At 44.6% G+C, this 24,328-nt stretch overlaps 1 protein-coding gene and 2 long non-coding RNA genes across 3 annotated transcripts; 2 read left to right on the top strand and 1 right to left on the bottom strand.

The window, feature by feature from the left end:
* The first annotated feature begins 16 nt into the window (after window positions 1–16).
* On the top strand, window positions 17–2,209 carry LOC134286582 (uncharacterized). The gene has a single exon (XM_062848215.1). The coding sequence runs from the start codon at window positions 17–19 to the stop codon at window positions 2,207–2,209; it is 2,193 nt and encodes a 730-aa protein (XP_062704199.1).
* A 13,014-nt stretch (window positions 2,210–15,223) lies between these two features.
* On the top strand, window positions 15,224–16,341 carry LOC109398148 (uncharacterized). The gene is made up of 3 exons (XR_009997749.1): window positions 15,224–15,599; window positions 15,664–15,729; window positions 16,003–16,341. It is a non-coding gene; the product is annotated as an uncharacterized LOC109398148 (long non-coding RNA).
* Window positions 16,342–16,485: 144 nt separating this feature from the next.
* Window positions 16,486–17,908, bottom strand: LOC134288103 (uncharacterized). The gene is made up of 2 exons (XR_009997750.1): window positions 17,793–17,908; window positions 16,486–17,717 (listed from the first exon to the last, which is right to left on the bottom strand). It is a non-coding gene; the product is annotated as an uncharacterized LOC134288103 (long non-coding RNA).
* Window positions 17,909–24,328: the final 6,420 nt, after the last annotated feature.

Genomic DNA, 24,328 nt, shown 5'->3' with positions numbered 1-24,328 from the left:
GATTGGAGACTGCAGGATGAGACACCATACTCTGTTGCATCCTACAAGCGGACTGCCAAATGTGGCCGTCATGAACAACCATTCAGAAGAACTTCAACCGATGAGTGGTCCACTCTTCAGAATCATGCCAGTAACTTTGTATGGGAACGGCTGCAAGGTCAACGTGTTCGCGTTCATCGACGAAGGGTCACAGCTTACGCTTCTGGAAGAGGTCATCGCTAAGCAGCTAGGAATTGATGGTCCCGCAGAACCTCTGAGTCTACAGTGGACTGGAGACATCAAGAGGAATGAGTCGAAATCCCAGCGAGTCTCTATGGAAGTTTCGGGAACAGGATCACTCAAACGTTTCAAACTGTCGGATGCTCGAACCGTTGGAGGTCTTTTACTACCGTCGCAGTCCATGCGTTATGAGGAGTTGGCTTCGAGATACCCGTACCTAAGAGGTTTACCGCTGCAAAACTATGTGTACGTTATGCCGAAGATCCTCATCGATCTTGACAATTTGAAACTCACGGTGCCACTGAAAGTTAGAGAAGGAGGATGGAAGGACCCTATCGCGGCTAAAAGCCGCCTTGGGTGGAGCATTTATGGTTGTTCACAGGCACCGGCGCCGTCAGTTATCTGTGGGTTTCATTTTGGAGGATGGACCGATCCGGATCGACAATTGAGCGATGTCGTACGAGATTTCTTTGCTCTGGAAAATGCAGGCATCGCATGTCCACAGAAAATTCTGGAATCTGAGGAGGATAAGAGAGCCAGAATGTTGTTAGAAACGACCACTCGTAGAGTTCCAACCGGGTTCGAGACGGGCCTCCTGTGGAAGACCGATAAGGTGAGTTTTCCCGACAGCCGAGGCATGGCTTCTCGACGACTTCGTGCACTTGAAAGTCAGCTGAGCAAGGATCCTGAGACATACGAGAACGTTCGTCTTCAAATAAATCTGTATCTCGAAAAGGGATATGCCCACGTAGCATCCGGACCAGAATTAGCAGCGATACAGCCAGATCAAGTGTGGTATTTGCCCCTGGGTGTTCACAAAAACCATAAAAAGCCAAAGAAAGTGCGTTTGACGTGGGATGGAAGAGCGTCAGTACAGGGAATTTCCTTCAACTCTGCTCTTTTGAAAGGACCGGACATGCTATCTTCGCTCCCAAGTATTCTCAGTCATTTTCGCCTATACCGCTTCGCATTGACGGGAGACATTAAGGAGATGTTCCATCGCATAAGAATCCGGGAAGAAAATCGCCAATACCAAAGATTTCTGTGGAGAAACGATCCTGAGCATCCTCCCAATATTTTCGTAATGGACGTTGCAACATTTGGGTCGACCAGCTCTCCGTGCTCGGCCCAGTACGTTAAAAATGTGAATGCTGAAGAGTTCGCCGATGAATACCCACGTGCTGCGTATGCAATCCATTATCATTACGTGGATGACTATTTAGATAGTTTTGTTTCACGCGAGAAGGCCATTTTAATTGGCAAGCAGGTGAAGATGATACACCGCGAAGGGGGCTTTGAGCTGCGCAACTTTCAATCTAACGATGCTCAAATAGCTGCAGAAGTCGGGGAACTGTCAGAGGAATGTGACAAATCGCTGTTTCTGGACAAATCGGAAGGTGTTGAGTCCGTTCTTGGGATGAGATGGACTCCTAGCGATGACTGTTTCACATACGACCTAACAATGCGCAGAGATTTGGCGATCATCATACAGGAGGGACACGTTCCAACGAAGCGAGAGGTGCTAAGAGTGGTCATGAGCCTCTTCGACCCTCTTGGGCTGATCGCATTCTATCTTGTGCACGGAAAGATCCTCATGCAGGAAATTTGGGCTTCCGGGGCTCAATGGGACGATGTGATCAACGAGCGACTGTACGATCGATGGGTGCAATGGAAGAGACTGTTGCATCAATTAAGCTCAATTCAGGTACCACGTTGCTATTTTCCAACGGCGGAGGCGGAAGTATACCGCTCACTTCAAGTCCACGTATTCGTAGATGCTAGCGAGTCAGCTTATTCGAGCGTAGCATATTTCAGAGTGGAATCTGATCACGGCCCTCTAGTAGCTCTGGTGGGCGCTAAATCCAAGGTGGCACCGCTGAAAATGTTAACAATTCCGCGTTTGGAGCTTCAAGCTGCAGTATCAGGAACTCGTTTGTTGAACAGCGTGATTTCTATGCACGGGCTACCGGTTGCTCAGCGATTCCTGTGAACCGACTCGGCGACGGTATTGGCGTGGCTTCAATCCGAACAGCGACGCTATCACCAATATGTGGGATTCCGAATCGGTGAAATACTTTCGAGTACGGAAGTTCGAGAGTGGAGGTGGGTTCCTTCGAAGCAGAATGTTGCGGATGTTGCTACCAAATCGGGCCCCGGACCACAAATCGATTCGTCCAACCGATGGTTCTTCGGACCGGAGTTCCTTCAGCAGCCAGAACAAAAGTGGCCACAAAGATGTAATCCCATCTTGTCTACAGAAGAAGACCTTCGTTCGTGCAATTTGCATCATTCGACAGCAAACGAACTGGTGGATGTGAATCGATTCAGTAGATGGGACCGGCTTCTTCGATCAATGGCATATGCTCATCGGTTTGTGAACAACATTCGACGATGCCAGCGAGGTGAATCATTGGAACGTGGTGCTTTGATACAACAGGAGTTGAAGACCGCAGAAGAATCTCTATGGCGACAGGCGCAACGAGCGTTCTACAGTATCGAAATTCCCCTGCTTCAGAAGACCAGTGGAAGACCAGAAGCTTTCCATGAAGGAATTCCGAAGTCAAGCAGCATACATAAACTATGGCCGTTCATGGACCAGGACGGCATATTACGTAAGCGAAGTCGTCTTAGCGCAGCTTCCTGGATACCGGAGGAGTTCAAGTACCCTGTCATTCTTCCTCGGGATCACAGAATCAGTTTTCTTCTTGTTGACTGGTTTCACCGCCGCTTCCGACATGCTAACCGAGAAACAATTGTAAACGAAATGAGACAACGGTACGAAATTCCAAAACTACGTTCGCTTATTGCAAGAGTAACCCGCGATTGTATGAAGTGCCGTGTACACCTCGTTGTTCCTCGTAATCCTCCAATGGCACCCTTACCTAGAGCGCGGCTTACGCCTTTTGTACGCCCCTTTACGTTCGTGGGTGTAGATTATTTCGGGCCAATCTTGGTGAAAGTTGGTCGAAGCAACTGCAAAAGGTGGATAGTACTTTTCACCTGTTTAACCATCCGGGCCGTGCACCTGGAGGTTGTGCATAGCCTAACGACCGAATCTTGTGTAATGGCAGTTCGTAGGTTCGTTTCCAGGCGTGGTTCTCCGGCGGAGATATACTCTGATAATGGGACGAATTTTCACGGGGCGAACAACCAGCTGAAACGCGAAATCGAGGACCGGAATCATCATATGGCGACCGTATTCACCAATTCCAAAACACGTTGGATGTTCAACCCTCCAGGTGCCCCGCATATGGGAGGTATATGGGAACGGATGGTCCGTTCCGTGAAAGCGGCGATCGGAACTATTCTGGAGACTCAACGTCGTCCAGATGATGAAGTGCTTGAGACGGTAATAATAGAGGCGGAGGCGATGATCAACTGTCGTCCTCTAACGTACATCCCTCTTGAGTCGGCTGAGCAGGAGGCGTTAACTCCAAACCACTTTCTGCTCGGCAATTCAAGTGGAATCAAGCAGTTACCAGTCGAAGCATTGGAATACCGTTCGACACTAAGAAGTGGATGGAAACTGGCCCAGCATTTGACAGATGGCGTATGGAGACGATGGCTTAAGGAATACCTTCCGGTGATTTCCCGACGTTCGAAGTGGTTCGACGAAGTGAGGGAGTTGCAAGTCGGAGATTTGGTTTTAGTCGCGGACGAAGCCGTAAGGAATCAGTAGCTGCGAGGAAAGGTAGAACGAGTAGTATGCGGACGAGATGGACGTGTACGTCAAGCGTGGGTACAAACTACGAACGGGGTACTGCGCAGGTCGGTTGTTGCGCAAGCTGCGCAAAGCACCTCCGAGTCCATTGTGCTTCTACCTTCTGCAACACTCAATGCAGGTTGTGTGGAACCAACAGAAAACGGATCAAATTAAATACCAATAGACTTAGTGCAGTAAGCGGTATAGACCTAACACAATTACATATGTCTAGCTATAGGGAAAAAAAAAGTTTGTTTACAAATCGAGTTCAAGTTGAATTAGCTATTCACTCTTTGCCAACTTTATTAAAATTAAATAATATTTTGCCTAAAAGTTAATAATTAGTTTCGACTCTTTAAGTACAACTAGCTTCAGTGAATTAGTGCATCTAAAAGTTCTAGATCACAGTTAGTTGCTCGGAAATCACAGTTAGTGCCAAATCAAGGCCTCGTATCGGCAGTTAGGACCGCCTACTATAAACTAAGATAGGCATAGCAGAAGCTACCGTGCGGGACCGCTTTCCGGACCTAACGGTTATAAAGATACACTAAACGTAAGTAAACTAATGACTAAATTCGAAAAGTTAAATTGAGTTAGATTATCCTTATACCTTTAATTGCATGCTAAAATTTACAGGGAAAATTTAACATACGAGTCAAAAATACACATTAAAACAACGTATTCGGCGAGTGTGTTCAAATTACTGGAAATTGAGTCTTGTTACCGTTATTTGGGAACAGATTAAATTTTCCGTTTAGTCCGGAATGTCAAGCGGAAGCGTAGCGGGCGCGGGAATGAATACGGATGGTTTTCCGGGTGAGGGGGCAAATTGCGGAGTGTGTCGTAGAAGCGATAAAGACTGCACCAACGCTCGGATGGTGCAATGTGACGAGTGTGACTTGTGGTACCATTACGATTGCGTGAATGTGAATGACAGTATCCGTGATTGCGATTGGAGCTTTAATGTGTGCGTGAGGACATCGCTAGAGAAGCAAAAGCGTGCTTTAAGGGAGCAGATGCAGAATTTCGAACGGCTGCAGAAGCAGTGGCAACAAGAGCAACAGAAGCGCCAGGAGCAGACTGAGGAATAGCAGGAAAAGCTTAAGCAGTGGCGAAATCAACAGAAGTTGGAGCAGCGAGAGCAGGAGCAGTTCAGTCAGTTGCAGATAGGACAGTTGCAGTTGCAGCAGCAGAGTTCGCCGTTGGAAGCAACAACATCGCAACCCAAAGCGGCTTGGAAAGTGATAAGCGGTGTGTCAAAGCAGCAACAGCAAGTGAAAATCGTGAATCCGGTCGTTTTTGAAGGTGTAACAGCAGGTGATACGGATCCGTTAGCAAGTTCCACCGCCAACAATGTGGGATCGTCGAGTAGAAGCAATGAAAGCGTTCACTGAAGCTTCGAGAGCTGCAAGCGAAGGCCCTTGAAGCGAGACAGGCGCTGGAGAAGAAGCAACTGGAAGAGCGACTGGCATTGGAACAAGAGATGCTAGAAGCCAGTGATTCCGAAGCGGAGTCGACCTCAAGTCTCGCCAAAATCAACGAGTGGTTGGAGAAGACGGATAATGCAGGGAACGAAGCAGGAATCTCGATAGATGGAACACCGCTTCCGGTGTACAACGAACTTTTGCGAAAATCGGTTGTCGGTTACCAATCGCGTTTCCCTTGTGTTCCTTCCCCGGTAGTGCCAACGACTGTGCAACAACCTAGCGGATATTCGGCTCCGCATCTCCCGCGTGTCTCGCAACCACCTGGTGGAAATCTAACTCCCGGTGTCAGATACACTGAACATGTGGGACCCAGCACGAACTTCCCAGGATTTCTTCCGAACTATCAACCACCTCTGTGCCGATTTCCTGGAATGGCTTCTGAATTTCCATCGATGCCGGCGCACAACGCGCCACCGCAGCATCCAATTAGGACGACAGGGTATCCAGCAACGAGTTATCAGCAGCAAGATACACAAAATCTCCCGTATTACGGTCCCATTCCTCGAAATGTCGACAGACCGGTGATGACCTCATCAACACCCCGAAAGGGCTTGGCTGCATCGCAGCTGTCGTGTCAACCACAAATGCATTGTGATTCAGTGCCACTGAACAGCGGTCACCTAGCGGCACGGCAGACGGTAAAGGAGCTCCCGAGATTCGGCGGGGATCCTGAAGATTGGCCGCGGTTCATTGCTGCGTACGAGCGGACGAGTAGGATGTGTGCCTTTAGGAACGACGAGCTTCTCGATCGTTTGGAGAGGAGCCTACAAGATAAGGCGCTCAACGCTGTAAAAAGTTTGCTGCTACATCCCGACAATGTTCCGGTGATCATGAACAGACTGAAAACCCTCTTCGGAAACCCGGAATCTATCGTAGAGACAATGGTGCAGAGAATCCGTATGATGCCACCACCGAAGGCTGAGAAGATGGAGACGATTGTCGACTTCGGCGTTGCAGTGCAGAACCTGTGTGCTACCCAAGGTGCTACCATACAAGTGTGTCAGATGGACGAACGGTTGTACAACGTTGCATTGCTGCAAGAGCTCGTGGACAGTCTTCCGTCAACATTGAAAATGAAGTGGGCGTTTCATCGGAAGGAGATTGGAGCTGCTACGCTGTTGGAGTTCAACAATTGGCTGGGAGAGATGGTTGAGGCGTTCAGTCAAGAAACACTAGTTTACAAAATAAAACGAAAGTCGTAAACTTCTGTCAACGACCAAAGTTTTTGAAGTACAATTTAGCACTGATTTCGAAACCGTGCTTCAAAAAATTTTAAGTAGAGCGGTTTTTGCGTTTTAGCTCAATAAAGCCTGTATCCGCAATAATCGGGACACAGAAGTACGGCAGTAGCTCTGTAATGAATCGGTAAAATTTGCCAAATCATTGACCAAGAACTCTTTGATATATGTTTATTATGTGTGCCAAATTTCATAAAAATCGATGCATTACTTTTAACTGTGGATGAAAAACAAGCAGACGTGGTTTTAGGCATTTTGTACAATCATGACCAATTTTCATTCGCATAATAGATGGTTCTATTACGCTGCAGTTCAAAGTTCTGTGATGATAGTTATAAAATTTCGTTAGCAGTTATGATACTTATAGAGACACTTTCTTGCAAAATTTCATCAACGTTGATCAATTGGTTTGAAAGTTACTGGTGTTGATAGGGGTGAGTGTTAGTGAAAATTTTTCGTGTTTTTCATGTGTGATGTTTGCCTATTCATAACTTTTGAATTTCTCTGCCAATTTTCATGAAATTTTTACAGAAGATAGTTGATAACGTGTATATTATGCCTGCAAAATTTGATGATTATTGATATAGTACTTTCATTAGTACAATCGGAACAATAAAGGGTGCAGACTGTTTGCTGTCTGAGGAGCTAAAATCACGTTTAGTCCCAATACATGTTTCGACTATAACATTGTTGATAGTGCATCGATTTTTTTGAAATTTTGCCTAAGCAACAAATGTAGATTGAGAGGTTTGTGTTCAAAATTTCAGCCATTTTCTTCGCCAAATTCAAACGTTACAGCGCTGGCAAGCAAAACTAGGGTCTGTACAAAATTCAATGGCGCACATTTCACTCTTTCATCGCTACAACAAAAAGTACTGCAACGATCCACATGATATTTTGCAGGTGAAATGAACACATCTCAAGATGTTATGAGGCCAAATTTGAGCAATTTTAATGTATCTATTGCAGAGTTACAGGTGTATTTCTGTGTCCCGATTATTGCGGATACAGGCTTTATCAAGGTTTACAACTTAAAAAAAAAATGGAATTTGTTAAAATTCAAATAATCTTCCGTTTTGTTCAACCAATTACAAATATTTTTAAATAAATTAAAAGCTGAATACAATACCATTCGATCACCTGAATGCAGGTTTTGCGTCAGATCAATTAAATTCAAGATATTGGCGAGTTTTAGGGACGATCTCCTTAAATTTTAGCCAAATTTCCAAAAATATATGAAGAAATGTATTTTTTTCAATAAGAAAAAAATAATATAAAAATTCTTAACGTTTATTAGACATATCATATGTAGGCGAGATACAGTAAAAAATTCAGCTCAACCGGAGTATTGATTACGGAAAATGAGGTGTGTGAAGTGAACGACTTTGCTTAAAAATAGAACAAAAATCGATTTCAAATCATCAACCTTGTACGGAAAGTCGAAAAAATTTCCGCTCTACTGTAATTTTTTTCCTTCGCGTTTTCAAACTCAGGGCATGATTCTACACCAAAAATGATCATCAGCTTACCGAGTTCAAAAATGCTGTAAACTAGTGTAATCAGACCGGCGGCTTGGGCCAAACCACAGAAGACGGAGACCAGGGTGGACAGGAAAGTCCGAAAGGACGAAGCCTACGTACACGCGCACTCCGTTCATCCGCAAGAGCAGAACTATCGCAAAGCATGTCTTGCATGCGGCAATGCGTGTAGTAGTCTCGAGAAGTGCAGCAGTTTCCTGAAGATGTCGACGAACGCAAGATGGGCTTTGGTGAACGACCTGAAAATCTGCCGGAAGTGTTTGACGAAGCACTTCAAAACTTGTGAGAGGAAAGTTCCGTGCAACCAGGGCGGTTGCAGTTTTTTACATCATCAGTTGCTGCACGACGACAGCAAACACAAGAAGCCGTCATCAAGCGCTCCAGCTCAAAACGCGTCGGTGAACGCGCATCACAACTCGTTGCCAAATGTGCTGCTGAAGTACGTGCGCGTCACACTGCACGGAAAAGGGAAATCGATTACTACATACGCCTTCTTGGACGCTGGATCGACTTCGACACTGGTGGAGCACAGTCTGTGGAAGGAGCTGAATCTCAACGGCGAGAAGTCTCCACTTTGCATTGCGTGGACAGGGGGACAAGGCCGATACGAACAAGAATCAGTACCCAAGTAACCACGAAGCCGTATATAAGTGCATCAATTTTGCCATATATTGATAATTAAAATTATGAATATAATGCTGCATTACTTTATACACCTCATTGAAGCAATATTAAAGTCGAAAAGGGCCCCACTAAAATCAAATTAGTGCCACATATTGCAGCACGCTGACAGCCATAACTAAAGTAATATAAATGCATGTGCTGTACATTTGCATTGCACATGCTTGATACGTGCAACACGAAAAACCAAAACAAAAATCTATTTTTAGCACCGTTTTGTTATCGACGGTACTGATGCCCCCACACATGAATGTTTTAACCATTATTTTTTTGTCGTCAGATCGGGAGTCGAACCAGAAGTGTTGAAGACCGCTAGATGAGTTCCATACGCGCTGGCGCCTTGGACCGTTTCTGCTGCAGTGATAACAACAGATATTTCATTAACTAAAAGGAAACTGTTCTTCTGTCTCAATCATTGTAGGAGGGTAAAACGAATATGTCATATGTAATAGAATACAGTAAACTATCACATTCCGATAAATTACTGATAAATACATAATGCATTTTAGAAGATATTTAATCAACATAAGAACATTAAAACCTCGACTAAAACACCCTTCGCACACTGCTCATATGCGATTTGCTATTTCCATCGTTATTGGCATGAGATAGCAGCCTACAAAAAAGAGAAAAGTTCATCTCTAAATAGGTTTTGCTGTCGTCGATCGGTGGCTCAAACGGGGATTAAGTTGGTCGGGAGTCGAACCAGAAATGTTGAAGACCGCTAGAGTTGACCGTAAAGTTGTTCAATCTTCTTGATTTCATTTGTTTACCATTAGAGTCAAGCTTTTATAATTGTATTGTTAGAGCAAACTTTGCTAGTTTGTACATTGCATTTATTCAGTTTTTGCAGTGTTGAATTATTGAACTATCTTATAGCACCTTTTAATAAACCCGAATGTAAAGAAAAATGCAATGCATCATCACATTGATAATGCTAATCTAAAGGATTATTGCATGACAAGTGTGGAATTACTGCATTTCGCATTGCAAAGGTTGATATTCAGTCTAATTCGTGCAATGTTATAATGCTTGTGGTTACTTGGGTAGTTTTCGCGGCCGAAATAGCCAGTGCAGCGAACGCAGGACAACGTTTCCACCTTTCGGAGATACACACGATACAAAGCCTAGATCTTCCCGAGCAGTCAATGTCAGTAACCAAGCTAGCGAGGCATTTTCAGCACCTGAAAGATGTGCCGATCGAATCTTACGCTGCAGCAAAACCTCGGATCCTGCTGGGTGTTGACATTTCTAGACTCGAGTACCCGCTCGATTCCAGAGAGGGCAGAGAGAATCAGCCGACGGCTGTACTAACACGACTAGGTTGGGTAGTCTACGGTCCGTGCTCGACGTCGGGACAAACGGTTTCGAGAAGCGATGTTTCGTACAGCTACCACATCTGCCCGTGCGAAGGACTACATGCAGCCGTAAAACAGTACTACTCTCTCGACAGTCTCGGCATACAACTCAACGGAAAGCCGCTGTTGTCTAAGGATGACGAACGGGCGATGAAGCTGTTGGAAGAAAACACGGTTCTGCAGAATAAGCGATTCGAGACCTGTCTGTTATGGCGCTACGAGGATGTTCGGCTACCATCGAGCAAAGCCATGGCTCTAAAGCGGCACGACTGCTTGACCAAGCGCATGGTTCGAGAGCCGCTGCTGGCCAAGGCTCTTCAAGAGAAAATCCTAGACTACCAAACGAAAGGATACATTCGGAAACTTTCGACGCAAGAGGAATCCACGTGGACTGGACGTTCGTGGTATCTGCCGATCTTCCCGGTGATGTACCCTAACAAACCCGATAAGCTACGAATTGTCTGGGATGCTGCCGCAAAAGTGGGAAAACTCTCATTGAACTCGTTTCTGTTCAAAGGACCAGATCAAGTGACGCCACTGCAGCATGTCGTTCAACGGTTTCGTGAATGCCGCATGGCAATCTCAGGAGATATCCGTGAAATGTTTCACCAAGTCCGGATCAAGCCTATCGATCAGCACTGTCAGCGGTTCCTGTGGAGTGATGGGGTCCCCGGAAAGGCTCCTTCGACGTACGTGATGGAGGTGATGACGTTCGGTGCAAGCTGCTCGCCAAGTAGTGCACAGTATGTCAAGAACTTGAATGCAGCTCGATTCCAGAATCAGTATCCGAAAGCTGTGGAGGCGATATGCAAGGGGACGTATGTGGATGATATGCTCGATAGCGTTGAAACAGAAGCAGAAGCCGTAAAGCTCGCGCAGGACGTACGCCAGATACACGCTGAAGGCGGATTCGAGATCCGGGGATGGCTGTCGAACTCCAAAGAAGTACTAGACTGTATGGGTGAGCAGAGGATTCTCCATAAGGATTTAAACAAGTCTACAGAGCTGGCGACCGAGAAAGTTCTCGGAATGTGGTGGGATACGATCAGCGATACCTTCACGTTTAAGATTCCTAAGCGGTGTTGCCAAGAGCTTCTTTCCGGAGAACAAGTTCCAACCAAGCGCGAAGTACTGCGAATTCTTATGTCAGTCTATGACCCTCTTGGACTCCTCGCCAATGTGCTGATGTACCTAAAAGTCCTACTACAAGAGATCTGGATTTCCAAGATTGGCTGGGACGAGCCGATACACGAACAGCACCAATAAAAGTGGAAAGTTTGGCTCAGTGTACTGCATAAAGTTGACACAGTTTCTTTTCCCCGGTGCTACCGTACGTTGATCTCTTCATCAACCGTAAGCAACCTAGTCCAGTTGCACGTTTTCGTCGATGCGAGTGAGAAAGGGTACGCAGCAGTCGTCTACTTTCGGTTCGAGGAAAGAAATACCATAGAGTGCGCTTTCGTCACGGCCAAAACACGCGTCGCCCCTCTGAAGTATATGTCGATCCCACGAATGGAGCTTCAAGCAGCGGTAATTGGAACCAGGCTAGCGAAGATGATAGGAGACACTCATAGAATTCCAGTACGCGAGCGGTTCTTCTGGTCCGATTCTAGAGATGTGCTCTTCTGGATACGTTCTGATCACAGGAGAGTCGACAAATTCGTCGGCGCCAGAGTGGGAGAAATTCTAGAAAATACCGAAGCATCCGAGTGGCTGTGGATACCGACAAAACTGAACGTGGCTGATGAAGGTACGAAGTGGCAGAAGATCCCTGACCTCTCTCCATCGTGCTGATGGTTTGCGGGTCCAGATTTCATGTGGGAGCAACAAAGCTCCTGGCCAGCGCAGCCGAGGCATCATGAAGAACTTATCGCCTCAGTCAATTCACACGCAGTCTACGAGCCCGTACTCAACTTCGCCAAATATTCCAACTGGCGGAAGCTTGTACGGATCACTGCGTATGTTCTCCGATTCGTGGGTAACCTGCGTACCAGACTCCAAAGGCAACAATCAGTCAGTGGTATACTCAGGCAGCCAGAGCTGATTGAAGCGGAACGCTGTATCTACCGTCAAACTCAGCTGGACGCATACGGCGAAGAAATATCACTTCTACGAAGTACCGAGGAGAAAAATGGAAAAAAGGGAACAACTCTACCTAAAAGCAGTTCACTCTACAGGCTTTCACCCTTTCTAGACGTCCACGGAGTGCTATGCACCCAAGGAAGAACTGGCGGTTGTCAGTATGTTGACGCTGAAGCTGTCCATACTATCGTGCTACCGAGAAAGCACCCGATTACAATGCAGGTGGTGCAATTCACCCATGAGCGCTACCACCACCTCAATCACGAAACAGTTGTTAACGAACTGCGCCAAAAGTATTGGATCCCTCGGCTCCGTAGTGTCTGCAACAAGGTTCGTCGACAGTGCCAGCATTGAGAGAACGCTAGGGCTCAACCGCAGCCGCCTGTCATGGCCGATCTCCCTCCAGCTCGGCTAACTGCTTATTCTCGACCGTTCTCTTTTGCTGGGATCGATTATTTTGGCCCAATTCAAGTCGTTGTGGGAAGACGTATCGAGAAGAGGTGGGGTGTGCTAATTACGTGCCTGGTTGTACGCGCTATCCACATAGAAATCGTACACTCGCTCAACACTAGCTCCTGCATCATGGCCATGCGGAACTTCATGGCCAGACGAGGAGTCCCGTTGGAGTTGTTTAGCGACAGGGGTACGAATTTTATCGGTGCCAATCGCGAACTGACCGAAGCTGTTCGACGCTTGGACCATGATCAGCTAATGCAGGAATTTGTGACACCGGATACCAAGTGGTCTTTCTTGCCTCCAAGCAGTCCACACATGGGTGGAAGTTGGGAAAGGCTGGTACAGTCGGTGAAGAAGATCTTAGGCAAGATGCAGCTTCCGAGAACTCCAACCGACGAGGTCCTTCGTAACAGTCTGATGGAAGTTGAAGGCATAATAAACTCCCGCCCCCTCACCTACGTTCCAATTGATGATGCCAGGCAAAAAGCATTAACCCCTAACCATTTTTTGTTGGGTTGTTCCGGAGGCTCAAAACCATTGGTCGCCTACGATGATACCCCCGCTACGCTGGTAAACAACTGACGAACTTCGCAAATCTACGCCAATATATTTTAGAGACGTTGGTTGCGAGAGTACTTGCCAACAATAAGTTGTCGAACAAAGTGGCACTACCCAACGAAACCAATAGAAATCGGTGATGTAGTGGTCATCGCCGATCCGGACCTACCAAGAAATTCGTGGCCAAAGGGCCGCAGTTTTGGACATAAGCTGCAAAAACGGCCAAGTGCGCAGCGCCACCGTGAGGACACCGAGTAACATCTATGTACGCCCTGCAGTGAAGCTTGCGGTGCTGGACGTCGGTGCAACCAAGAATACACAAGCTTGTGAACCTGAACCTTGTGTACTGGGGGGGGGGGGGGGGGGGGGACTGTTGCGCAAGCTGCGCAAAGCACCTCCGAACCCATTGTGCTTCTACCTTCTGCAACACTCAATGCAGGTTGTGTGGAACCAACAGAAAACGGATCAAATTGAATACCAATAGACTTAGTGCAGTAAGCGGTATAGACCTAACACAATTACATACCCAACTAACAATCACTCATTTTACAAGCACCTTTACGACGAATTGATTCAGCATGATGCTGAATAACATTTGGACAATTTTCAGGCACAACCTTTGTTCGGGTTTTGTTCACACAAATTTGGAGAAACTGTAAAGCATAGTGTTGTGTACCAACTGAAATGTTTGTTGTTAAATCGTTTTACAAATATATAGTAAAGCTGTTATTCAGCTTCAGCAAAAATGATTAAAAATAAAAAAATGCAAAATTTTTCAATTTCCACGAGAGTTTATGATTGGATCTTAATGCTGTGAACAAATATTGTGAAATAATAACTACACATAAATTTACCTAAATCCAGATTCGAACTCGAGACCCGTCGATTGCCAGCCGCATGCCTTCCTATCTGTGCCATCCTAGAGATGATGAATTGCAGCGCTCAAATCAAAACATAAACTTCCCGTGGTTTTATAATGATCAGACTCTGACTTCTATACAGCAGTGGTGAATTAGCACAACATTATGGTTAACGACTGAACAACAGAATTATTCAGCTGTTGTTCGGTAAAAAACACGTGTTTTTCATCATGTACTCTGAGTCGAAGTATGATGAAACGAAAGCGCTTATTTAACTTGTGAAAAACACATTATTCAGATACATGTCCTAATTTTTACATGAACTTAACAAGAAGCAGAAAAAAGTCTTGTTAAACTATGTTGTAAAGGAATTACTGCGAGTCGAATAAAAATCTTATTAAACGCTTGAAAAGTGTTTTAAATTATCATTATTAATACCAATACGAAAAGTTGAACATTGGCTACTTTTTCAATTGAAAAAGCATTTGTACAGTAATATGTACAGCATATTTTTAGTTCAGCTATAATTACTATTATAAAGCAACAATTCAGCATGCATGCTTGTTTGCGGCTGGCGATTGTTAGTTGGGTATGTCTAGCTATAGGGGGAAAAAAAAAGTTTGTTTACAAATCGAGTTCAAGTTGAATTAGCTATTCACTCTTTGCAAACTTTATTAAAATTAAATAATATTTTGCCTAAAAGTTACTAATTAGTTTCGACTCTTTAAGTACAACTAGCTTCAGTGAATTAGTGCATCTAAAAGTTCTAGATCACAGTTAGTTGCTCGGAAATCACAGTTAGTGCCAAATCAAGGCCTCGTATCTGCAGTTAGGACCGCCTACTATAAACTAAGATAGGCATAGCAGATGCTACCGTGCGGGACCGCTTTCCGGACCTAACGGTTATAAAGATACACTAAACGTAAGTAAACTAATGACTAAATTCGAAAAGTTAAATTGAGTTAGATTATCCTTATACCTTTAATTGTATGCTAAAATTTACAGGGAAAATTTAACATACGAGTCAAAAATACACATGTTCAAATTACTGGAAATTGAGTCTTGTTACCGTTATTTGGGAACACCGGTAGTTTAACTGGCGTTGCTCGACGTCGTAGAAGAGCGTAAACCTGACCAAGGGAGTGCTTTACGGGCGGGGGAATGTGAGGACGAGTACCCCTCGACAAATACCCGTTGCAATGAACCACAGGGATCGTTTGCAGCGTATTCTTCCACGCGACTCCCACGTTTGACAACGACAGACGATGAGATGGTAGATGTCAGTGAGGATGACGTGCAGAATTGATAGGAGGTGCAAACACTAATGAATGGTTAATTTGATATTTTTGCAAAACCTTAAAAACTACTTATATCTACTTATCAACTAAGTTAATTTGTGGACTTAATAAGTGACTTCAGGTAGGTGATTTGGAGGATTGATTCGGATTTATTTGAACTTAAAAATGTATAAATTAATCTACAGCCTAGTCTACGAGTACGGATTGAGCCTACTAAATCTAAAGATAAACAAAGGAAAAACTGAAAAAATGTAAGTAGGGTCTTGTACCATTTGGGCAGGTGTACCTATTTTGGGCACTTGCCGCTATAACTAAGTCAAATTCAAACAAATTGATTTGAATTTTTGCATAGAGTTAGATACTGCGCATGCCTAACTCTAAACAACAATTCAGATCAATCGGTTTGAAATTGCCTTAGTTATAGCGGCGAGTGCCCAAAATAGGTACACCTGCCCAAGTGGTACAAGACCCTAAATGAATTTGATGTTAGTCGATAAGATATAAACGATTAAAATATATTTCAGCTAAAGCTTTTCCCAACCCTACAAAGTGTTTCGGAGCTGCTATTAGATTCAGTTCAAGGATTTACCGCATTTAGTTCACCACTGAACTGCGAACTGCGACTTCATAAGTGCGACAACGTAAATAAAAGTGCGCGTTTGCATCAAATCAGGTTGATGTCTTCGGCGCACTATTTCTTCAATCTATGGTGAACAAGTGCTCTGAAGACACCGAGTTGATTTGATGCAATCGCGCACTTTTATTAACGTTTTCGCACTCGTGAAAACTAGTGCGATAGTCCAGTGGTGAACTAAATGCGCTATACTCAAGTAATTTACTGTTTTCTAGTAACTGTTTTCGCAAATAGTTGAAACCAAAAATAAATTTTATGAGCAAATAGAAATGTCTGTCAAAACAATCGTTTCATTTTTGAATAAATTAACTTATTTGCGAAAGCAGTAACTAAAAAAAAGCAAATTACTTGGGAAATGAAAACTAAAAAACAATCAATTTAGTGATTATATATTGATAACAAACATAGGTAAAATATTGGGTAGAATAAAAATCATATAAGCACAGACAAACAGACGTATCACTTGGAACAAATTTCGATAAAAATCATCGTCACGAAAACATAATCGCTTAATGCTAATTAAGCTGTGATACGCAAACCGTTCAATAGGTGGCGGTAGTGAGCGAACGTCAAGCAGGAGCAAAAACAATGCGCGCGCCGTGACCGAGTGATTTGCGAACTACAAAATATTTGAACCAACCGTTAAAAAGGCTAACGATGAGGAGCAAGTAGAGTGAGACGTCTGTTTGTCTGTGATATAAGTATACCGTGTAGGAGGGAGCATCCATTAAGTATGTCACGCTAAAATTGGGGATTGTCAACCCCTCCCCTCTTTATACGGGTTGTTTCTATAGGGCACTGCATGATATTCTCTCCTTCTCTTTCAATCTTATAGAAATTTTGTAAACAACAAGGCCAAGAAACATCAAAATCCCATACAAAATCAAAACAATGCAGTGCCCTATACATAATACATTGCTTGTCATACTTTAACACCCCCCCCCCCCCCCCCTGAGCGTGGCGATCCCTGGATGGATGACCCCTATCCGACTAATTTAACTAATCACTAACAGAAATTCAAGTGCGCGGAATATTGAAAATTGGCACCTCCAGCTGTAGCCACTGAATCTAAACGGAAATAATGCATTCGACAGCAGTTCGTCCATACCGCGAAAATCGGGAGGCTACGGTGGGCGGGTCACGTCATCAGGATGTCGGATAGCAACCCGACTTAAATGGTTCTCGAGAGTCATCCGACCGGTACAAGAAGACGTGGAGCGCAGCGAGCTAGGTGGGTCGACCAAGTGGAGGACGATCTGCGGACCCTACGCAGAGTGCGGAACTGGAGGCAAACAGCCATGGACCGAGTGGAATAGAGGCGGCTACTATGTACAGCAACGGCCACCCCGGCCTTAGCCTGACCGGTAAGGTAAGTAAGCAGTTCATTTACGCTCCAACTCCCCTGACTGTTTAAGAAACTGTCGCCAAAGTAGCTTCACGTTGGAGCACCTCATACAGTTGCCAACGCTTCGTTCCTTGAGTATCCATCCGAGCTGTCTAAATCCACCCACATGTTCATCACATCCGGTTGTTTACCTTCGCATTCAAGCGAGCCTCCTGCGCCGCTTGGTTATCTCGGTTCATCGTCAGCTCCTCAGTTCCTTCCTGAAAACAACGAAAAACGGGCTTCACTCATTTAAAACATTCGGAAAATGAAAAAAAAACTATCAAATTACTTACCTTCAAGATTCTATTCCTTCTGATGCTGAATTGCTATTGGAATTGCTGTCCGTAGCTCTCGGGTTTTCTCGGGTTCGCACGTTCCGTTGAGGAAGAATCGTCCCAATTCCTGGTGGTCTTATCCGAGTAAATATGGTAATATGATGAAATTACCAAAAATCAAACAACGAAAATAATCAATAACATTTTACCAATTTATCCTCGCGAAAATTGCATGCTAAAAACTTCAATGCAAATAATGAAAAATAATAGTGTATCACGTAAACAGGCGATCGATATTATGTTTCCAGTTCAAAACCGAATTAGCGACATTTTTTCTTTGACTTCCGCTGCCTTTGCCCTGCGTTAAACATAATGTCGGAAGTGGGGCGCTGTATTGTACACCTGGTGCACTATACAGCGCCCCACTTCCGACATTGTGTCCAACGTAAGGCAAAAGCAGCGGAAGTCACAGAAAAAATGTCGCTAATTCGATTTTGAACTGGAAACATAATATGTAGCAAAGTAACGAAATGTAAATTGAAAATTTGCACAAATATTTATAAATGGTTGCGCTCGTGAAATAAGCTCTTGTGAACAATTGGACGACAAATGAAGCAAACTCATAACTCACAAATACAATGCATACTACTGTATGCCATATTGTTGAACAAAATTTATGTATAGTTAATTGCACAGGTGTGAGTGTGCTGCTCGAATATAAAAACTAACAATTAGATATATTGTGATCCTACATTGCAACCATGCACTACTAGTTTTTATTCCCTTATCATTAAACAACACCTTGCCACTATGGCAAATTGTCACTACTTGATATGTTTTCTGCAAACTGTTGATTACAGCACAGTATTGTGGATTTGGAAGAAAACCGAAGAATGAGCATCGCTCAAACTTCACTGCATTACTAGCGAACTTAAGGGGAAATGATACGAACTCACCATGGTAGTCAGAAGCATTTTTCCATGGTGAAAACAAAAACTAATTTCACACAAAATTCCGAACTTGCTAACCTATTGTACCCGTGCGCTTACTATTTTCAATAAATTAATACTTTTCAGTTTGCGTTTTCGCAAAAAAAAGCCGATCGACCAAGCGATCGACATTTGCGAAACAATTTTTCTAATTAATAGCGGCTAGCGTACCGTTTCACCTTAACCACCAACACCACATGCTCACTCACGAAAAATTTGGCGCGCTCGCACTGACAGACGCCCAGGTAGGATAAAGTCGTGATTGTCGACACGGCGTCGGACTGAAAACGAAAACATCAGGGATGCATGTCGGGTCGAATGAGGAATGACAGAAAGTTCGCTGAAAACTTCGCTTCGCTAGTGCAACTGGCGAACTCCGATTTGGTGCTGCGAGGTCAATATTTGGTTTTGATTTCATATTGTTGAACATAAAAATACCTCTTTGAGATAGAGTTACCTCACCAGTTGGAAGCAATTTATTGTTTGGAACGTATGACAAATTGTATTTTTCTATGCGGGCAGCTCGTTGGTTTGGAGATGGAGCGCTGAAGGAAAAGTGTTTCTGGTACATGTTTGCTACCGGGTCGCCTGCAAGTGTTCCGTCGACCGACGGTGTGAAGAAGCCAGGGGTGGTAGATCCTACCCTCTACGCCCACCCAAACATGCCCACCTGCGCGCCATCTGCTGTTGGTTCTAATTTGTAAACATCTTTTGTTAAGTTGTTTATAAACATCAACAATAGTAAAAACATTAGCGTTTTTCTCTTCCTTTCGGTGCTGATGCTCAGTTTTTTAGGTAATTATCGAAATTTCTTGAGTTGTAGTGTTAAATTATCCTCATATTAAAGCACCAGCACCGCTCTGGAAGTTTTCAATTTTCAACCGATTTCCACACTCCAAACAAAAAGAAAACAAAAACAAGCGAGAGTAGAGGCAAATATTTCATAATGGCAAAAACAAAACACTGACTTTTTTCGGAATAAAATTTTTCAATATAATCTAAATAAAATGTGTGGGATTATGCTTGAATCACATGCTGACTTGCTTTTAGCATGATAAAACGGTGTTAAAATCAATTTCGCGACCGAAAATAGATATTTTCTTGGTTGACCGTTACGTCCTTCTAATGGTACTAAAATTGAATAGAGGGTAGGCGCAATTTGTTCCCAGTTGACAGCCAGCTTACTCCCCTGGAAGAAGCCGCATTGTTACCGACTGGGAACGGTAGCTCTGCGAGAAATCCGTCCAGTATTTGGTGCGTTATTATTGCGCAGGATTTCAAGATGAATCTGCGCTTCCAAAGTGCGCCGTTGCTGTTCTGCAGGAAGCCAGCGAAACATACCTGGTCGGATTGTTCAATCTGTGTGCGACTCACACCAAGCGCGTCACAATCATGTCGAAGGATATCCAGCTGGCCCGGTGAATCCGTTGCGAGCGTGGGGAGAGGGGTTCCCGAAAGTGTGACAAGCAATACGAAAACACATGCGAAGAGGGGAAGTGGATTGGAAATTTCCAAATTTTGCATGACGTACTTAATGGATGGGGGCATCCATGTTGTGTTTTTGCTATTTTTGTTATATGCTTGCATGAATAAAAAAACTTCAGCTTCAAATTCAATTCATTTTTTGTTTTATTTTACTTCTTCTTATCGATAGCCATGAAAGAAAACAAACATTTACTGAATTTCGGTAATAACGTATGCCGAACATTTCGGCACTGTATTGCCGAGCAGGGTTGAAAAAATCTCATTCAATTGAATGAATTTCTGCTGAACTGAATGCTTTTGACATTTATTTTCAGCTCCGCTGTGAGATACTTGAAAGTGAACGCAGAAAAATTCAACTACTTTGTGGAGGTAATGACTGCACCATCATCAACACACGCTCTGCGCTGATGGATGCTTCATGTCAACACCGGCCGCATGAATGCGACTCGCCCATTAGCAAGCGTGGTGAATTTTTGCCGTTTGAGTGCCGGTCACAGGAAAAATTTTGCTTTTGAACCTCGCCGTTTCCCCAGTGTGAGCGACGAGAGAATTTTTATTCTCTTTACAATTGCCTCCGTGAAGGACAGGGACTTCAACGTCAGAAGCGGTGTGGTGAAAAGACAAAAACAAAAACTCACGTTCGTTGGGAGCTTCGGAATTTTTGCAACCGTGTTACCGAGCCACTCGTTAAAGTTTGACAGTTGACGTTTGTCAATTTTGCAGCCTAGTCGGCAGTTTGAACTTTAACCGAGATTTTTACCGAGCTCTCAGCTGTTAGATTCTCGGTGATTTATTTTGCCGGCCTTGGCAAATTAAATTAAGTGTGTATACATGGGCACCATGAATGCACATGGATTCATGTTTATCCATCTGTCAAACAAAACAAAATAAAAGAAGTGGTTTCTCCCGTTCCCGAAGCAAACGTGAATCGACACAAACGAAAAGGTGAAAATTTGGGTTGAAATAGTAATCTGCATGAATTTATGTAATATTTCATCTACATTGCAGGAAAGAGTAGTGTGCGGTAGTTCGGCAGCAGCAAAGTTTCGCGTGCTCGCTTTGCTAGATTTTTGCGATTTTCTTTCCCTCTTCCCTCTGCGGGGCTCCGACGACGGGACGCCAAGCAGTCAGTAGTGTGCGGTAGTTCGGCAGCAGCAATGTTTCGCGCGCTCGCTTTGCTAGATTTTTGCGATTTTTTTTTCCTCTTCCCTCTGCGGGGCTCCGACGACGGGACGCCAAGCAGTCAGTAGTGTGCGGTAGTTCGGCAGCAGCAAAGTTTCGCGCGCTCGCTTTGCTAGATTTTTGCGATTTTTTTTCCCTCTTCCCTCTGCGGGGCTCCGACGACGGGACGCCAAGCAGTCAGTAGTGTGCGGTAGTTCGGCAGCAGCAAAGTTTCGCGCGCTCGCTTTGCTAGATTTTTGCGATTTTTTTTCCCTCTTCCCTCTGCGGGGCTCCGACGACGGGACGCCAAGCAGTCAGTAGTGTGCGGTAGTTCGGCAGCAGCAAAGTTTCGCGCGCTCGCTTTGCTAGATTTTTGCGATTTTCTTTCCCCTTCTCTCTGCGGGGCTCCGACGACGGGACGCCAAGCAGTCAGTAGTGTGCGGTAGTTCGGCAGCAGCAAAGTTTCGCGCGCTTGCTTTGCTAGATTTTTGCGATTTTTTTTTCCTCTTCCCTCTGCGGGGCTCCGAAGACGGGACGAGTGTGCGCGCGCCGTGGTTCGAGTCGGTTCCGAATTTTTCGCTTCCCTTCGGCGCTAGTTTCCAATACACTTTTAGTTGATAATAAATATTTTCTTTCATTTTTTGCATTTACACAAAAGAGTGAAAAATGTTACTTCGGGTTCGCCGGTCGAGAAAAAATCCGGGCGCCGACAAGTGAGTCGCGTTCAGTGTATTTCTGTGTGGAATAGACTAAAGGTTTCTGCTCCCTAGTGGAGTGGAGACGCGCGATAGAATTTTCTTTTTGGCTAGTTCTTGCGTCGAAAAGTGGTCGGTTGTTAACGGCGGTTTGTGTATATTGATCCATTGTCAAATCATATCACCAACCATAGGTGACTCCCGGACTGACAATGTACCTTACCCTACTAACAAAAAAATCCTTCCTGAGACAAACGTGGGGATGCAGCGATTCCCGGTCTTTATAACAACGTTTGTCTTACTAACATTCCCTTCCATCCTCGATGACCGTAAGGACGTGGCCGGCGCCGTTATTGACCTTATTAAAGTTGAGAGCTCTCGACCTGTGTACATTGAGAATAGTAAGCTAGTCCCAAGCCCTATTCATTGGTTCCTTGTGCAATTTCGATTGCTCTGGTCAATCACGGAGTAGCAACTACGAATTGTGCGGTCATCTATGCTCATGCTCATGCTCATGCTCATTTCATCTACATTGCAGGAAAAAATGTGAGCGAAAGGTGCAAACGGTGCGTTCCGGAACACCATCTCCGCCAGCCAACAATCTCCATCGTCTGCGGAAGGAAAAATGTGCGCTCTGACGGTGACAATGAAACGTGCCTCTCGCTGGAGCTGCAATCTCAGGTTTGTATTTACATTAGATTCTTGGGAAATCCAGAGAGATTTGGATTTCCATTTGTAAGTGTTTGGTTTGTTAATTGGTTGTGTCGAAGTGATTTTGTGTTTAATTATGCAAAAAAGGATATAGGACAGGTAGACTTTGCTCTAGTGCAGGTTTTTCCCTAGCAGACCCACCTGACATAGAAGTAGGGCGTTAGTAGGCGAAACCACCCTGACTACCACCACCTATCTCCTGGCTACCACCGAAGGAGCTTCAGAAACCCACCACCAGATGTCTTGAAGGGTATCATTCAGGCGGCCATAAGGAGGGCGAATTTGGGGCCATTGCAAGAACCCCGAATGGAAGGGCAATGACCGATGCCTCAGGTCAAGAACCCCGAAGGCAGAGACTAGAGTTCCACTCGTTCACTTGCTCGAATACTGTTGGAGAGATTAGAAGTGACCAAAGTTCGAAAACCAATAAAGTTTTGAAGTTGAAAAGTCAAGTGTTAGTGGAAGAGTATAGGAAGAGGACAAAAGGAAGCGGAAGTGGACATCAGGTAATGCCGTGAACCACCTTTGCCCTAGAACTGTGGTTTGAAATATATACTGTTTAGTTTACATCAGGACCCCGTCGTTTTTTTATATAGAAATCGCCAGATTTCTATTATAAGCCCTACGTCGTCCTAGTGCCCCATTTCGAGCAAATTCCGGCATCGTTGTTGGCCGACGACCGATCCGCTAATATCGGTAGCCTAGGACGCGTAGGAAGGTCCGAGAAAGCTGCAGCCCAGAACCCCTAGAGCCGTGCGGAAAACGAAAGTGGCCAGACGTGGCCGAAACCGTGAAGTACAAAAGGAGGACATCGGCGGCCATTACCAGGCCGCGAGCATCAAGAAGTCAGGTGGTTGGAGGAGAACAGAGGGGCCCCGAAGAGGAAAAGATAAGGTCAGATTAGTGAGTAAGAAAGTGGGAGAAAGTGAAAGATAAGGAGAAGCCAGGAACATTGTTAAAGTAGGAAATAAAGTGGGAGTTGTAAAAGTGAAGTGCTTGTGGTTTTCCTGGGTCTAGTGCGAAATTTCCCTGTCCCGCGGTAAATTAAGGGTAGGCGTGCCGACCCTGAGGTAGTTGAGTCGGGGAGTCTCTAAGACGCTCCCGATTAGCTGACCCGATACTTACACTTTGGCGCCCAGCATAAAATTGACTTACCCTCAGTTTGTTGCAGGCTCAGCTTGGAAATTTGCATTTTGATAACTGGTTTCGACGGAGGTCTCTGGGAAAACATCCAGGCCTTCACAGGACGGTTGCCATTTTGGGCTTTACTCCTTTTATCTGACACAGAACGTGGAATTATTTCATTTTGAAACCGAGGGGTTCTGATTGTCCATTCATCAGTAACAAAGAACGATTGTTTAAAAAGTGAATGAGAGTTGAATTGAATTGGAAGGAGCACAGTGTTAAATCGTGTGGTGTGATTCGGTAGGAGGAACTGAAAACGCAAGAGCAGAATCGTATTTTATTTGCGGATTCGTAAACTAGGATTTTCAAATTAACAGTTTTTAGGTTT

Source organism: Aedes albopictus, chromosome 2 (genome assembly GCF_035046485.1).
Source record: "Aedes albopictus strain Foshan chromosome 2, AalbF5, whole genome shotgun sequence".
Classification (NCBI taxonomy): Eukaryota; Metazoa; Arthropoda; class Insecta; order Diptera; family Culicidae; genus Aedes; species Aedes albopictus.
Note: the sequence above shows the minus strand (reverse complement) of the source record. Positions and strands in the feature narration are given on the sequence as shown.

Coding starts and splice junctions, on each gene's coding strand:
- LOC134286582 (XM_062848215.1), top strand. CDS start 17: ATGAGACACCATACTCTGTTGCATCCTACAAGCGGACTGCCAAATGTG.